The sequence below is a fragment of the Nesoenas mayeri genome (assembly GCF_963082525.1).
Source record: "Nesoenas mayeri genome assembly, chromosome: 2".
Lineage (NCBI taxonomy): Eukaryota > Metazoa > Chordata > Aves > Columbiformes > Columbidae > Nesoenas > Nesoenas mayeri.
The window spans coordinates 68,222,588-68,238,272 of record NC_137543.1 but is presented as its reverse complement, the minus strand read 5'-3'; the positions used below and the strand labels follow the sequence as shown (position 1 = coordinate 68,238,272).

Below are 15,685 nucleotides of genomic sequence, written 5' to 3'. Positions count from 1 at the left end.
AAGAGGAGCGAAGTTCTAGACTATCTTTCAAAGCATTGTGTTAGCAAAAGACACTTAATTTTCAATGCAGAATTTAATGAATTTATTTAAAGAATCATATTAAGTACTTGCCAGAATAGCAAGAAGTTGGAGTTCATATATATGTATATATATATATATTTCTGTTATGACTTTCCTTGTTATCATCATTCTCCCAATGAACAGGCCTAGAGCTGATTGTGATGGGCAGCATCTTTTAAAGTGCCTGTAGACACTACAACTATGTAATGCTTAAGGAGACTCCAAATGCTGAATGTGCAGAAGGGCCTGGTATGAACTTCTGTGAGACATCAAGGCCAGCTCGCATTTTACCAGAGCCCTGGCATGGGCTGGAGGAACCAGCCATACTGTATATGAGAATAAGCATGTGCAGTGTAGACATGGAAATGTTTCTGGGTTTTGTCTGAGGAAAGCAAGCATCCTGAAAGCTGCCCATCATGCATGCAGGGCAGACGATCAAGTGAACAATATGCTGGGGCAAAATCAGAGCGATTCCAACCGACTCATGAAATGTGTTATGTTTCAAAACTCTGAAAAAAACCACTAATATATGAATTAACAACTGCTTGAATAACAGATGTCAAAACATAACTGTAAATGGGAAACATAATGAAATTGGAATGTCTTTCACTGTGGTTTTAAGGGTGTTAGGACAAGTGATAGATACCCTGTGTTTTTATTAGTGATTCTGGAGTGATACAGATCAAACACTGATAAACTTCAGGGCAATAAAAAGCAGCAAAGTAGTAATAATGATAATGAAGTCATGCGGAAAATTTTATGTGCTCAACACACTGAATGTACTCAAAATTTGTTTTTTTTACATTCAAATGCAAAGTTGTACATCCATCAATCAGGCATTGCAGCTACACCTGCAGAAGAAAGGGCTGTGAACTGTTAAGCAGTGTAAAGCCTCTACTGGTCATAGAAAACTGACAATAAACATGAACTCTTTACAGAACGCTGTAGAAATAATGTGACCTTCAGATAAAGAAAGCAGAAAACTGGTGAGTGCATAATTCAAGAGCATTTTAACCTGTCTTCAGTATTGCTAAGGTGGATTCTGCATACAGTTCCTGTGCCTGTGTTTTAGGAAAGAAATGGTGGGAGAGTATAGAAAATAGAAATATCCAAAAGCTAGAAAAAATATTTTATAAAGAGAAATTTGAGATGATTAATCTGATTACCTTATCAGAAGACTAAAGACTGACTTGAATTCAGTGACTCTGTACCTTCTGAAAAAAAAAATAATACAGGATTCTAACAATGAAAGGCAACACAAAAATCAGTAATGAGCTCACATTTTTAACAGTGAAGTGGCAGTGTTTTGGAAGAGACTCTTAGATGCATGACTGGCTGCTCACCTATCCACTGTATGGTCTCTAGCCACAGCTCTGTGTTTTAGGATTCATGCTTTTACCTTGGTAGGACAGATTTCTTCACCCTTCAACCCAAGACTTGCCTTGCCACTTCATATTTACTTTATTGCCATTCACTTATTATAAATACATCCAAAAAGTTCCCTTTTTGTGATTATGTGATTGGTCATCAGGATGAATGATCAGACAACTTTCTTAGAACCAGTGTGCTTTTTAATAGCAGAATGAGCATTCAAGGCAAAACCAAAGTACTTGGCACACCATCTACATGCAATGGTTCTTACCAAAGCCTTAACTTCCTATTAAAGGGACCTATTTTAGATATCTCAGTCACTGCTTTTATGAAGAGTAGCTTCCTAGGCTATCCTTCGTAGTGATGACTTTCTTTTTAAATTTATATAGACTCTGAGACTGCTTCTTCCCAGCCTTTTGCTCATTTGTTACCAATCTTCAATCATGTACAATAGAAAGGCTTATATAATATTATCCCCTGCTTACATTATTCCTTTGCTTACTCTCAACAAGTAAATTGAATCAATGTATTTTTTGATCAAATAGCTTCACAAAGTTCACTTTTTTCATTTTTGCACAATGTGGCATGTAAAAAAAGGTGTCTTCTTGAAAACTACTGCTCTCCTTCAACACTATATTCACATTTACAGACAATGGTTTTCAAAGTCTGATGCACAAGCTTCTAGGTGAAATGGTGAATTTTCCATTTCTGGAGGCAGGTGGAATAACTCCAGCAAGTGACAGCTTCATCTTGGGTGCCAATATTCTCCTCATACCCACTTTCATCATTTTTAGATCGGGTTCAATGTCTTCACTGTGATGAAGCTCTTATAAAGATTGCTGCCTCCACTACGAGTGGGATACGGAGCAATAACAGAACTGCTGCAGTTTATCTCCCAGAGGTATAGAAGCAAAACACCACCACTTACCTAAATAAACTGGGCTGTAAAGTGTGACAGGTCAATAGCAGCTTCGTGGGCAGTTCAGCTATTCCTACAGGGAGAAAAATCCAGTCTTGGAGAGCAGAGGAGACGGGAGAGATGGGGCCACGACCCCCTATAGGTGTGGTAAATTAAAACAGTCCTGGGTAATCTGAAAGAACCCAGCGCCTTGTCAGCCTCTGGGACAAACATGTTCAGCCCCGCCTCCTCCCCAACTGAAACTACTGGTACAGATTTCAAACTCCAAATTAATAATCTGATGAGCTGCAATGGAATGAAGGCAAGTATTTAAATGGATAATCAGCCTTATTAAACTGATTGGGACTACTGTATCCTTCATTTGCATTTTAAAAGGTATTTGATAGTTTTCATCAGTGTATATCAAGATACATCTACCCTTGTTGATTCAGAATTTTAGAACATGGTGACATTGCAAGATATACGTAAACCAGCTTTGGAATGAAAGCTGTCCAATATCGGGTGCATGGAGCTCACTGAAACCACATGAGGACCCTGGCATTTCAGAGAAGATATTTTGAACAGTGCCTGCAATAGCATGTTGGGGCCATTTGAGCTGTTAAGTAAGAAAAACCACCCTGCTTCTCACTTTCTTTTTCCTTGTTTAAGAGTATTTATGGTTTGGTTTTATTTTTCTTGTAAAGCAATACTTCAGACTTTTAATTTTTAATTAACTTCTATTATTTAACTCTCATTTTATTTTTAATTAACTTTTAATTTGCCTAGTCATAGACTCATAGATATCATGGAACAGCTAAGTCATCTACTTCATCTCTACAAATGAAGGAAAGTTTCCAATTGTTAATACTTCACAAAGGCCTTAGCAATTGCTTTTACGGTATTTGTTTGGGGTATTTTTGTTGGTGTTTTGTTTGTTTTTGGTTTTGTGTTTGTTTTGTTTGGTTGTTTTTTTTCTGCTTATGTACATGATATGATAAAATAATTGGGAAAGCAACATGGTGTCTACAGAATAAAAAAATAGCTATTATTTTAACTGAGTCTGGGAAACTGACTTTGGTGGTGTCAGAATATGGAAAAGTCACCTGTCAGTCAGCTAACCTCAGGGTGTACCACCTCAATCCGAGCACACACAGCTTTCCCAGCAGTAGTTCCCAAAGCCTCTCCCTCACCTGTCATTACTGAAGAGCTATTGTCCTGCATTCAGCAACCAATACAATAATTCCCATACACACAACCACAGACAAAGCCAGGCAGTCATTAATATACATGAGCTGTAAGATTTATCCTCCAATTGACCGAAATACATCTCTACCTGTTGCGTATCAGGAATGTGACAGGCTCATTCCCTAGAACGGCTCTGAGGAGTTAAGCAAGTTGAGTCACAACTGCAAATGATTTTCCTAACTGTGAGATGGAGACAGTCACAGGAGACAGCAGTTGTCACATTCCTAGTGAACTGTGGAGGTTTAGAGAATAAAAAATTTCTGGAAGGGGTAACCTAGACATAAAATCAGAAGCTGAAAAGGTAAGTGGAGCCTGAGTCTTTTTTTCAGTTTTTAGTGTAAGGATTCTTCTTTCTATGTTATTTGGTCCTATTTTCACACCAAATCATTTTACATTCTAGTTACAATCTCCTTATCATGTTTCTCCCTTTTGTCTTGTGCCCACACAATATCTGTGGATGGGGAAGAAATAAAGAAAACATATACAATTACAGAACTAATATACACAGGCATTTTTAGTATTCCAGGACTGAATTTTTGGCCTGTCTAGCTTAAGTAGCAGTTGCGCACCTCAACCTTTGAAAAAAAACTGTTTAAGTAGCACAACATTCATAAAGTCTGTAATGGAGGATATGAATCCTTCGTCAACAATAATTACACTACGGGCTGACATTATTTCAGCTTCTTATTTTGTCAGAGTTGTAAATAAGCCTAAAATAAACACACATACCACCAGCTCTAGTCACCTTCCTCACGTCATCCAAATTACAGAAAGTTACTGAATCTGACCTTCTTTAGAACACCTCTGTAACAGTTTGTGGACATCAACTGAAAAATGGTACTTGGAAATGAAAGATTCAGTACTCCTGCCTAATGGAGAAACTGAGACAAAGGCTATATTTTTCAAGATTATACAGCGAGTCGGTGGCAGACTACAATTACAATCCAGAGCCTTCTAGTTTCTAATCACAGAATGTTAGGGATTGGAAGGGGCCTTGAAAGATCATCTAGTTCAATCCCCGTACTGCAGGAGGAACACCTAGATGAGGTTTCTTTCAAAATCTATTAACACTACCAAATATGCTGTTCCAGTGATGGCCGTGAATACCCTATTCTTTTGAATGCTCCACCCACCCCAAGTATCACAAACTGACCGTTCAGATGACAACATGTGAATAATTTACAGACATATTAAACACCTCAATTCAAATTACTTCCCATGGCTTTAACTGTGAAACATTTTTTACTAATTATAAGCTGTTGAAATAGGCTGCTGAGTCGGCACTGTATAAAAACTTAAGACTTAGCCTAAAGGGGGAGATGAAAACATAGTAACTTGTGTCCCCATCTCTGCTGTACAGTAATCCTATCCTTAAATTTCACTCCCTATTGCCGAAGTGCAGACCATATTTAACCAGACACCAATCTGGCATGAGTAAATCTGTCCCCAAGTCCCACACACTACTGCATTCAACAAGTCAGGCTAGGGATCAACTGCTGCTTCTAGCTCTGCCAAGTGGTACTGGCAGGTCTCTCTCTTCACCATCTGATGTTGCTCTTGGCAACTTGAGCCCTGGTTTGAACACACCCCCATTGATTCACCAGCACAATTTGTCTTGTACCAGAGAGCTGCCCTTTTTTTCTGAGGGCCTGGATGAACTGTCTGGGAGGCAGTAAGACCAGCTGCCAATAATCTTTCCTAAAAAAAAAACCAAACCCTTGCAGACCTTCACTTCGTCTGATGGCCAACTCATTCAATCCACAGCTCAGTTCTTGCACAGTCCTCCAGAAAAGGAGGTGGGACTGGAAATCACGGTATTTTCTGTACATACACACGTGGTTTGCCTTAAAGATATACCTAATAGCTACATTGACAAGGTAACACAGGGGTTTACAGCATACTGGCCTTTTCTTCTGATGGAACAAAATACACAGTACACACCCAAAAAGGTATACCACTAACTCTAATCCAAGGATTAGAGCTTTTAAAATTTCCAGTTGCTTAGACTTCTTATTTGGCAAAGCATGTTAGAAGTGTAAAACTTTTCCAAATTTACCTGCTTAAATTTTATTCACATGCACAAGGTACAGGTATTTAGAAAGTAGTTCTTATTCCTGAGTGCCTGAATTTCAACCAAACATTTTGAAGTACAGAAAGTTTTCCACTACTTCAAGGTTCTTTTGTTTTGAGATGGCTTTTATGTTTTCAATCGGTATCTCTATAGTTCGATGAAGCTAGCCGTTTCTCTCCTGCTTTATTGCCATGAACTTGTTTGATGCCCCTTACGATGGATGCATACAGTAACTAACCTGCCCCTCTCTCTTGTGAAAAGACAAACTGCCCAGCAGAAGGGAACCAGTCAATAACTATTGCCTCTGGGTTGCTTAGCTATAGCTTTCCAGGCTTAGCTTCTCATTGTCCACCAAGCACCTCGTAAAAAAAAAAAAAAAAAAAAAAAAAAAGATTTAATTATAGAAGTAACTGCAATTTTAAAGTTGTAGGATTGTAACTGGGCAGAAAAGTTCTTCAAGTCACCATACTAACCAATGTTACAGCAACCTTGAACACAGCGCCCAACCAGTTTCACCTCTTCTAAGCTGGGGATGCTCTCTCACAGTACTCTGGTAAGCTTGCGGCTGTAACTTGATAGCTGTCCAAAAGTTTAGTTTGGTACCTTGTGTTGAGAACTTGTGGTCCACAGGAAGGTAGAACACTCCTGCCTCAAGCATAACCATATTCAAAAGCATGAAGAATGCCTTCGGGGACTGTAGCAATTTCAGCTGTCTAATGGTTATCCACAGATACCAGTTCATTAGAGTTTGCATTCAACAGTATGCTTGGCTATGTGACCTCTGAGGTATCACTGTTTCCAGTCATTCTCCTCATACCTCTACTAGAAGAGAGCTGTTTCAAGCCAATACAAGAAAAATCGTACTAAATAAAAATAAAAATAAAAGGATAATCCTAAAGCCTCATTGATTTATGTGAGCCTAAAGCTTTGCAGAAACTTAAGGCAAATTAGCTAGAATCTGAAATTACTATTTTATCTTCTTTGCTACACAAAATGGTCTGCACTCTCCACTCAAAAGGCAGTGATTCCCAAGTACGGCATTTTGTTTTGGGTTAAGGTTCAGAAAACTGTAGGATAGTAGGTACAACAGAAGCATCAGAAAGGACATCTGAAGTAAGAGGAGGCTAAGAACACTTCTGAAGATACTATGAAAGGTCAATATATCATTAAAGGACTTTAAACATCCGTTGCAACTCTGCAGTTAATTTTTACCTCACCTATGAACCAAGACAAAAGCTAGTACATAATCTTTTAATGTCACATATTTATTTGCCACTTAAAAGCCCACCTGAATTTAAAAGTATTGGTTCTGTTATTACATCTTTCAACAAGTAGGGTTTAAAGAAAGATTCATTGTATATTGTAATAATGCACAATCAGCAACATTTATTTTCACTTTTCTTTAATTAAACACAAATGCAACCCATAGTCTGATGATTCAGTTTTACCCTTACTAAATTAACAGTAAGGTCATCATCTAGGTGTTCCTGCTCCGGTGGGGGGATTGGACTAGATGATCTTTTGAGGTCCCTTCCAATCCCAGACATTCTGTGATTCTGTGTGATTCTGTGAGGTGACTGTAAGGCTTCACGGCTAAGACAACAAGAGGTTCTGAAAGTTAGAGCATCCCATCTCAGTTCTCAGCATCCATAATGTGAAGTTACAGCAAGGGCCGCCAAGACCTTAACTCGCTCTACGGAAGTGTTAAGATGAAACTTTGTCACCTACAACCTCGTGCGACTGGTGTCCCCAGCAGTCAGCTCTCAGAAGTCACGGGGCAGCCAGGGGAGAGGGAGCGGTCCCGCTGGCAGGGGCACACACAGCGGGACTCCAGGCCCAACAGGCGAACACCGCATTCCTTCTCTCCCCTCCGGGGTCTCGCCGCGTCGCTCCCAGCCGAGAGAGGTTCCCGGCCGCGGGGCTATAACTTCCGCTGCTTGTGCCGGGGGTTGGTCTTGCAGAGGACGTAGAGCCGGCCCCGCCGCCGGACGATGAAGCAGTCCTTGCAGCGCCTCTTCAGCGAGGTTTTCGTCTTCAGCCCCGCCACGAGCGGCAGCAGCGGCCTGGCCGGCAGCGGCACGGCCAGCAGGGCACGGGGGGCGGCCGCCCCGCAGCACAGCAGCGGGACACGGCTCACCGGCGCGGGCAGCGCCGCCGCCCGCCACCACGGGGCCAGGGAACTGAAGGGCGAGCGGCCCAGCGGGCGGAGCGGCCCGGCGGCGGCCCTGGCCAGGAGGGACAGCATGTTCCGCGCCCTGCGGGGAAAGCGCATCAGTGAAGACACCCGCCCCGCTTCCCGCGACCCCCCCGGCCGTTAACGGAAAGCGCCGGGCACCGACCAGCACCACCACAGCCCCCACTCACCTTCCACAGCGTGGGCCCAACGGAAGAGCGCGAGGGGTGGGACAAGGGCTGCGCATGCGCCCGCCCGCCTCACCGGGGCTCACGTGGGCGGCTCAAGATGGCGGCGTCCGGCGCGACCTTCCGCCGTCTGCTGCCGCTGAGCCGCCCGCTGCTCTCCCGCCTGCCGGCGGCCGCCGCTCGGCCCTACGGCGTGCGGGCCTCCGATACCGGTGAGCTGGTGACGCACACGGGGCAGGTGAGCGCGGGGGGGCCTGCGGCAGGAGGAGAGTGGCGTGGGAGTCGGTGCTGCTCGGGGAGGGCGGGCGCGTCCAGGCCGCGGCTCCCGCTCTGCCGGCGCCTGCGAGAAGATGCTGCCGGGGCTGCGGGCGGCACGGCCGGTGTGCTTCGGTATGTGCTGGGGAAGCTAATGCTCTTCCGTGATAGATAGGCAAGAGCTATGGGCTGTTTCAGAGGAAAGAGTGTTCATTAGGAACAGGGTCGTTAGCCTTTACCAAGCCTTCTCGTCCGAATCCAACATCTGGCACAGCTGCAGAGTTGACAGGCAGGAGGAACTTGTGTGTTAGTGCCGTGGAACTTGGTTTTGTCTGTCATGTAGTGTAAAAGCTGAGCGTGAGGACGAGGGAGGCTCCTGTGGTGTTTTGCGGAGCGTGAGAGAGACATGGCTGGTGGGGAGGGTCTTGCTCTGGTTGCTGGACTCAAACATAAATAAATATGAAACTTGAATTCCTGGTTTAGTTCACCTTCCAGATGGCAGTGTGGGATCAAGGAACAGCATTGTAAGTAGTAAGTCTTGTGTCTCTGTGGTCTCTGTGGTCAGAGCTAAGGCTTCTGTTTCCTGGCTTTCAACACCCTCCCCTGACACATTTTATTTTCTGCTTTCCAACCTAAAGTTTATTTTCCTGTGTAAGAGGAATGGAAACTACTTTTCCTGTGCAGTACAAACTTGTAAGATGATGGCAATTCTTGAAACTGAGGAAACTATTTGAACTATTAGTCTTGATGGTGCTGTAAGCCTTTGTCTTCTTTGTTTATTGTCATGGTTTTTTAAATAAGATCAATTTTATTTTACACTTCAGGTATATGATGAAAAGGATTACAGAAGAGTTAGATTTGTTGGACGACAAAAGGAGGTAATTCATTCTGCTTTTACTTACAGGAGAGGGGGTGGTCTGTGAGGTTTTTTTATACCTGATATTGATGTCTTCAACTTGATTGTCATTTAAAAAAAAAAGTTCAACAAATTAACCAAACCCCAAAACCACAACCAAAAACAACCAACCAAAAGAAGCCCTATGAAAACCAAACTGGTTTGGATTTTTTTTTTTTTTTTCACTGTGGTAAAAATTCTTTTTTTGTTGGTTTTTTTTTTTTTTTTTTTTTTTTTTCTAATGGGTTATAGGAGCATCTTTGTGCCTCTCTACATTTGGCAAATTTGGAAAATTCAAGACTTGACCTACACCTCTTAAGTGCTTACATTAAGGCTGTGGAAGTTGTAGGCATCTGAGCGTTTTAAACTTGGACAACTTTTTGTTTTAAGCCTGTGTTTTTATGAAAATTTTAAGCATGTTTTTAGTGCCGTTTATGGCCAGAAGAAACACATAATTAAATGTTCTGCTAAATTGTACATCTATGTGTCTCTTTAAATATATGTTTTGAAGGTTAACTTGCTTCTGATTCTTCATCTTTACCCAAACTGAGTTTTTAGTTAGAGCACTTCATTTCCAGAGCCTGGGAAGCAATTGCTGAGTTATGTGATTTAACAAATAGAAATAAAATTTAGAGTATTCTGAAATAACAAAGCCTCAAAGGCAAAGTCTAGTAACACCAGCATCAGCCAAATGTCCTACTGTGAGGCAGTCTTGCAGGCCTGTTCCTGCTGCCTGTCAATGGAGTGGGTACATAAAATTTTGAGTCCTTTAGGACCAAGTTCTCTCTAATGATCAAGCGGCACAGCTCCATGAGGGATCTGCTGGCCTTTGGGAGAGAAACAGAGTGTGTTTCAGCTAAATTGTATTCCTCGATGCCTGAACATCTGATTAGTACCTTAGAGTTAATGCTGTAAATGTGTATCTACAGTGGAGGCATTAAATAAAAGGCATTGTACATCTTAAATGTAATTGTGTGTAATTATTGCCTTCCTAAATTAACCTGAACCAGTTATGGTGATTCCTGAGTTTTCTTATTGAGTTTACCTCATTGTGTCATGAATACAATTCAACTCGTGCTGTGTGGCAAAAATGGGGATTCTACATGGGAAATAGTTAAATGAAAATGCCACTTAAAATGCTGAAGGTAGTTTACTTCTGGGAGGGTAGTGGCAAAGGAGGTCTCTCCCAAATGTAATGCCTGTTTTTGTCCTGCTTCTGTAACTTTGTAGGAAAAGCTCCTTAAGCTTAATTCTCCATAGAGCACTAGTCCCTCTGATGTGCCTTTGCCCTCAGCTGATTTCAGACTCTGTGGTGAGGAGCACCTGATGTTTTCAGTTCAGCCCAGTTCCACCTTCTCCAACAAAAGAATCATAGCATCATAGAATCATTTTAGTTAGAAGAGACCCTTAAGATCATCGAGTCAAACCATACTGTGACTCTAGCACTAAACAGTGTCCCTAAGAGCCTTATCTATGTGTCTTTTTAAACACCTTCAGGGATGGTGACTCCACCACTTCCCTGGGCAGCCTGTTCCAATGCTTGACAACCCGTTCTATGGAGAATTTTTTTCCTAATATCCAGTGTGAATCTCCCCTGGCACAATTGAGGCCATTTCTTCTTGTTCTATCACTTGCTACTTGGGAGAAAAGACCAACCCCCTCCATGCTGCAACCTCCTTTCAGGTAGTTGTAGACAGTAATAAGGTCTCCCCTCAGCCTCCTTTTCTCCAGGCTAAACAGCCCCAGTTCCCTCAGCTGGTCCTCAAAAGACAAGCTTCAGGTCTGCTGGGTGATATTTAATGTTGAGTTTTGATTGTGAAATTGGAACAAAGTTTACATGTCAAACACCAAACCAGTCCTGATCTGTGCTTATTAATGAGATCTCTCTCTGGGGGCTTTGCCATTATCCCCCAGCGTGTTTCTGCTGCTGGTATTAAAGTTTCACAGCCATGTTGGCCATCTGAATTCTTGTCTAGTTTCTGAAGCTCGCCTGCGAATTTGTTGACTCTTACTTTCTTGGCTGCTGCTTCTCTTCACCTTCAGTACACTCCAGGTGGTGGAGTCTGGCTTATGACTGGCCCCATCCAGCCTCGTCAGCTTTCTTGTCTGAGGACACAGGTGCCCTCAGTGAGGACATCTGGGCCCACGTCTGGGTGTTGCACATAGCCTCTCCAGGCAGTGGCACAGCCCAGAGTACGTGACTATTGTCCCCTTGGTTCTGCCACCCTAATTGTCAGTAAAATCGATGTGTTTTGGCTAAAATCATTGTTTCTGCACTGGATGTGCAGAACTAGGGGATTAATGCTCTCTGGCAAGGGCCTAAAGCAGGTAGCTGTTAGAAAACTGAGCATGGCAGCTGTTAAATTGCATCTGCCCAGCTCGCATCATCCTGCCCTTGCACAGCCCCTGAGGTACCACAGGACCTATTTTGGCATCCATGTTCTTACTTTGGCTCTACCTGTTCTGTTGAGCTGGTGCAGCAGCTGAAGCTGTGAGGAGAACTGACCTCAGAGCTGGTCTGGTTTAAATGTAACAGCCTCCTTCCCTCTGGATGTTTGAACTGGGTCAATTCCAAGTTTGGTTTTATCTCTCAGACCATGTACTGGCACAGGCGAGGAGGTGGAAAGAAGCAGCAATGGGATTGTCAAACTGGCACTATGGTCATGAAAAGAAGTGCTCATTGAATTATGCATTGGGCAAGGAGTTTTTGGATGTTCTGAGGGAAACAGCCACTTCCTGCTAACTACTACTGTGCTTTAATTGAAGGGACAGGATGAAACTGAAGCACTATTTTTTTTCCTCAGAGTTTTTCTCAGTCTTTTTTCTTTCTGGTATGTTTTCCCTGTGAATTCCTAGATTCTTGTTTAATAGGCTAAACCACAAACAAGTTGTAGATGTACAGTGAATGAGAGGTTCTCCCTTCCCCTCCTCTCCCCACAAATACCTCAGTGCTTAAGAAATGTTTGGAAGAGTGCGGTTCTTCTTCTAATCTTGAAGCAGAGGTACATCATGGTGCTGTCCCTCCTTCTTTAGCATGAAATGAAGGGCACACAATTTTGAGTGTTACTAAAAGCAGCAGTAAAAATCCTTGTTGGCAAAGATAATGTATGACTTGCAGACACGCCTCAGGCAGTGTGGTTCTTGATGCTGCCAATTTGCTTCAATACTGAAAATTCATTTTTCATCAACTTTATTTAGTTATCATCTTTTTTTACATAAAGAAAATCCGTTTGTTGGCAAAACTATCTTTTCCACCGCTATACCAAAAATGCAGCTTTTGGGCAGACTTAATTGGAGCCTTGGTGAAGGATCCTAAGTTGTCGTGTACTAGAACTATCTTTTCCCTAAGAATCTCATTTTCATTCAAATACCAGCACATTTATGAACCTTATACACAGAGCAGTAGATAGTACTTTCTTTGGGCGTGCGTATTATTTTTTATTCTTGTGTGTATGACATTGCCTTTGAAAAAGCTGTCCCCTCCTGGAGCCTGTTCCCCTGGCGGGGGGTGGTTGTCTGCTCAGTGCTGGTGCAGGCTGGGTCAGAAGCTGGTGCGGAAAAGGGAGGAAAGCACCGTGGCTGGGCACTACGGGCCTGGCTGAGGCACACACTGCTGTGTTGCAGGCCTGTCCAGAGGTGGGTGCCTTTGCCAGGCTGTGTACATGTGCTTGAGGAGAAAGATCGAGTTGTCAGTGAGGTGCATATTCAGGAAGTGTGTATAAGGTGGATATATGGAGTGGCATAGTGACATTTACAGGTTTTTCTTTTTTCTAATGCTGAACAATTTGCCTTTCTGACTGTTGTTATGCATCATGTTTGTGTTTTCTCAAGATTCCTGTGCAGTGATAGAATAAGGTGTATGGTGAGAGGCTCTGAATTACCAGCAATTGTTTTATCTCACTCCTGACCTTCCTTGTCCTGGTATTATTTCTGAGTTTATCAGCAGTGAGTCTTTTGCAATTTTATCATGTAGTTGCTAAAGCACAATACAGAGGCAGTGTCAGTTAAATATCTTCTGTTGTTGGCCACTTGCTCCTTCTCACCTCTCTGCTGAATCTGCTGAGGTCACATTGTAAACCCGAGTACCGATGTGGCCTGTGTATTGGAGGAAGTGGGTTACTTTTGCAGAGTTTACCATGCTTAGTACACTGATCTGGCTTATAGCACAGCCTAAGAGTTGGTGGAGGAGGTGGGAGGAAACCTGTGCAGGAACTTCTCAAGATAACTGTAGTGGAACTGCTTGGGGATGGGGTAAATAGCAATTGCTTTCTGTCTGAGTGGAGAAGGTATCTGAAAGCCTCATTTTTCTCTTACAGGTGAACAAGAATTTTGCAATTGATTTGATAGCAGAGCAGCCTGTGAGTGAAGTTGAAAGCAGAGTGATATCATGCGATGGTGGTGGTGGAGCTTTGGGACATCCTAAAGTATACATAAACTTGGTAATATCTTTGTTCCTAGTACAACATGTTTTGCCTGTAAATTCTTGTAAGCTTATCTACTTTTTGGTATATTAGTTTAACAAAGTAAAAGGAATAACCACCTGAGATGCCCATTGTATTTGATACCTAATATAAAATAAAGTTTTCCAATTGGAAGAGTTAGATGGTTTCCATTTGAAGTTACAGAGATTTCTTTTCGAAATTGTCATCTGTTTGCTAGGATTTTTTTTTTTAAGGAAATCAACTGAAGTAAGATGAACAAGTAGTTCCTTGAGAACAAAAAAATAACATGCTTGCTGTGTTTTCAGACACATACTGTAATTGTTTAAATACCATCATGTAGATTGAGGATACATTTGCAGCGAGCAAACAAACTCCTCTTTCAGTCTTTGGGTATCTTGGTAGTTCTGAAGATTGAATGTTTCGGTCATGGGCAGAGAATCGGTGAAGAATAAATGTAGTAGTATAAATGACAGTAGTGGTAGTTCCAGTGTATTCTTATTCTAGAGAGTAAAAATATTGAGGCTACTGTCATATGACCTTGGTGGAATCCACCATGACCTGTTGCTTAGGTACCGTTTTCAGGCAGACCCTGACTGCTGATATCTTAAAATCTTTGTTTGCTCACCTAAATGTTGACATTTACTTAACACCCAAAAGAATGGTGGAACAGAGCTGGTGTCCTTTAGTGTCAGTGTTATTGTGAGTCCTAACTATAATGACAAACATTTGTATCTTAAACAAAGTAAGCACTTTATAGTGATTCATTTTACATTTTTCAAAGACAAGTGCTCAGAGGTTCTAATTCATAGTACTTAGGACTCTTGTGTTCTTCAGTCTTAAGTTGGCTTCTGTAGCATACTGCTGATCAGTTGCATTTAGGTTGATTTGTTTGACCTGCACCATGCTTTTCTTGAAGGATACTTTAGCTTATGTGAATTTTGAGATCTTTTTGTGTTAACAATCAAATTACAAGACATCTGTGGTTCAGGTCTTGAAAGCTACTGTCTGCAAACAGAGAACAGTATTAGACCAGCTTGTTTCCCTTAGCCCTGACAATTGAAATCCAGGCTTTCGGGTGTGGAGGGTAGTCTGGATTTTTCACTTCTAATCCTCTGTTAAGTAAGGGGAATCATGACTTGACTTTGTTTCATGACTGCAAATAATTACATTGCTAAATAAAAGAAGATTCCTGAGTGTTTACCTGTCTTGTCTTTTGTCGTGTTAAGAAGAATTACTACAACAGCTTGCAATCAGTCACACTTCTAAATTTAAAAAATGTACGTATCTTTTGGAGAGAAGAATAAAATTTTACACAGCAGTAACTGCTACTTTTCTCCAAAATGCTTTCCTTTAGAATTTCTCCCCAAATCCTACTGAAATTTCCCCCTACCTGCAACTAACTGTTGACAGCTGATATTACTGGCTAAAATTCCTGTCTAGATATAATTTAGAAATGCCCAATCCTATTCTGTATTAAAATAATTATGAAATTATCTTACTTCCAGTATTTCAAATAAAGTTGAACTCTGTACTTCAGCTATATTGACCCATTTTAATGTGATACATGTAAATAAGAGAAAATTTGTAGTTTCCGAAGTTTATAAAGTGAAACCAGCAGCTTTTGTATTTTTGCAGGACAAAGAAACAAAGACCGGAACATGTGGCTACTGTGGACTTCAGTTTAAACAGAAACATCACTGAAAGATCATCCCTGCATGCTTGCAGATTTCTATTCAGATGTCAACATTTAACTATAAATAAAAAATCTTTAGAAACCCAAGATTAGTGTTTGTGTTTATCTTAACTATGGAAAGTCCAGTCTGTACCTTTTTAAAACCTAGTTTGTCAAGTATGTGAGAACTGAATGGTATTACAATGTCTGGTTAATTTGTTTTTTATGGGACAAATGTCCTGCCTTGTTTGGCAGACTACTCGCAGGCTTGGAAGGTTCCCTTGGCTGCATCATAGGTTTGGTTTGTACTGGGTGGATTTGTATTCTCTTCAACACTGAATTGGATGTAAATGTTTACTGGGGGATTAATTATCCGAGGTGTTTGTCTTTTGTCATTGCTCGACACACTAATTTA

General features: G+C 41.7%; 2 protein-coding genes across 4 annotated transcripts; one reads left to right on the top strand and one right to left on the bottom strand.

Moving 5' to 3' along the window:
• Positions 1-6,895: 6,895 nt before the first annotated feature.
• On the bottom strand, positions 6,896-8,125 carry MRPL36 (mitochondrial ribosomal protein L36). 2 transcript variants are annotated; one of them, XR_013921896.1, is made up of 3 exons: positions 8,010-8,125; positions 7,377-7,900; positions 6,896-7,238 (listed from the first exon to the last, which is right to left on the bottom strand). XR_013921896.1 is itself a non-coding variant. In XM_080340393.1 (2 exons), the coding sequence occupies exons 1-2, from the start codon at positions 8,063-8,065 to the stop codon at positions 7,567-7,569; spliced, it is 390 nt and encodes a 129-aa protein (XP_080196519.1). In that variant the 5' UTR covers positions 8,066-8,125; the 3' UTR covers positions 6,896-7,566. The 2 variants fall into 2 exon arrangements, 1 of the variants encoding a protein (XP_080196519.1); XM_080340393.1 differs by having other exon boundaries at positions 6,896-7,900.
• NDUFS6 (NADH:ubiquinone oxidoreductase subunit S6) lies at positions 8,059-15,378 on the top strand. Of its 2 annotated transcripts, XM_080340394.1 has the most exons (4): positions 8,064-8,244; positions 9,086-9,139; positions 13,473-13,595; positions 15,234-15,378. In XM_080340394.1, the coding sequence occupies exons 1-4, from the start codon at positions 8,107-8,109 to the stop codon at positions 15,297-15,299; spliced, it is 381 nt and encodes a 126-aa protein (XP_080196520.1). In that variant the 5' UTR covers positions 8,064-8,106; the 3' UTR covers positions 15,300-15,378. The 2 variants fall into 2 exon arrangements, with proteins under 2 accessions (XP_080196521.1, XP_080196520.1); XM_080340395.1 differs by lacking the exon at positions 9,086-9,139 and having other exon boundaries at positions 8,059-8,244.
• The last annotated feature ends 307 nt before the right edge of the window (positions 15,379-15,685 follow it).

What these genes read in the sequence shown, in the direction of transcription:
- NDUFS6 (XM_080340394.1), top strand. Translation starts at nt 8,107, where the DNA reads ATGGCGGCGTCCGGCGCGACCTTCCGCCGTCTGCTGCCGCTGAGCCGC. An exon ending in TTGTTGGACGACAAAAGGAG is followed by an intron (nt 9,140 to 13,472) that starts GTAATTCATTCT and finishes TTTCTCTTACAG; the next exon opens with GTGAACAAGAATTTTGCAAT. An exon ending in CTAAAGTATACATAAACTTG is followed by an intron (nt 13,596 to 15,233) that starts GTAATATCTTTG and finishes GTATTTTTGCAG; the next exon opens with GACAAAGAAACAAAGACCGG.
- MRPL36 (XM_080340393.1), bottom strand. Translation starts at nt 8,065, where the DNA reads ATGCGCAGCCCTTGTCCCACCCCTCGCGCTCTTCCGTTGGGCCCACGC. An exon ending in TTGGGCCCACGCTGTGGAAG is followed by an intron (nt 7,901 to 8,009) that starts GTGAGTGGGGGC and finishes CTTTCCCCGCAG; the next exon opens with GGCGCGGAACATGCTGTCCC.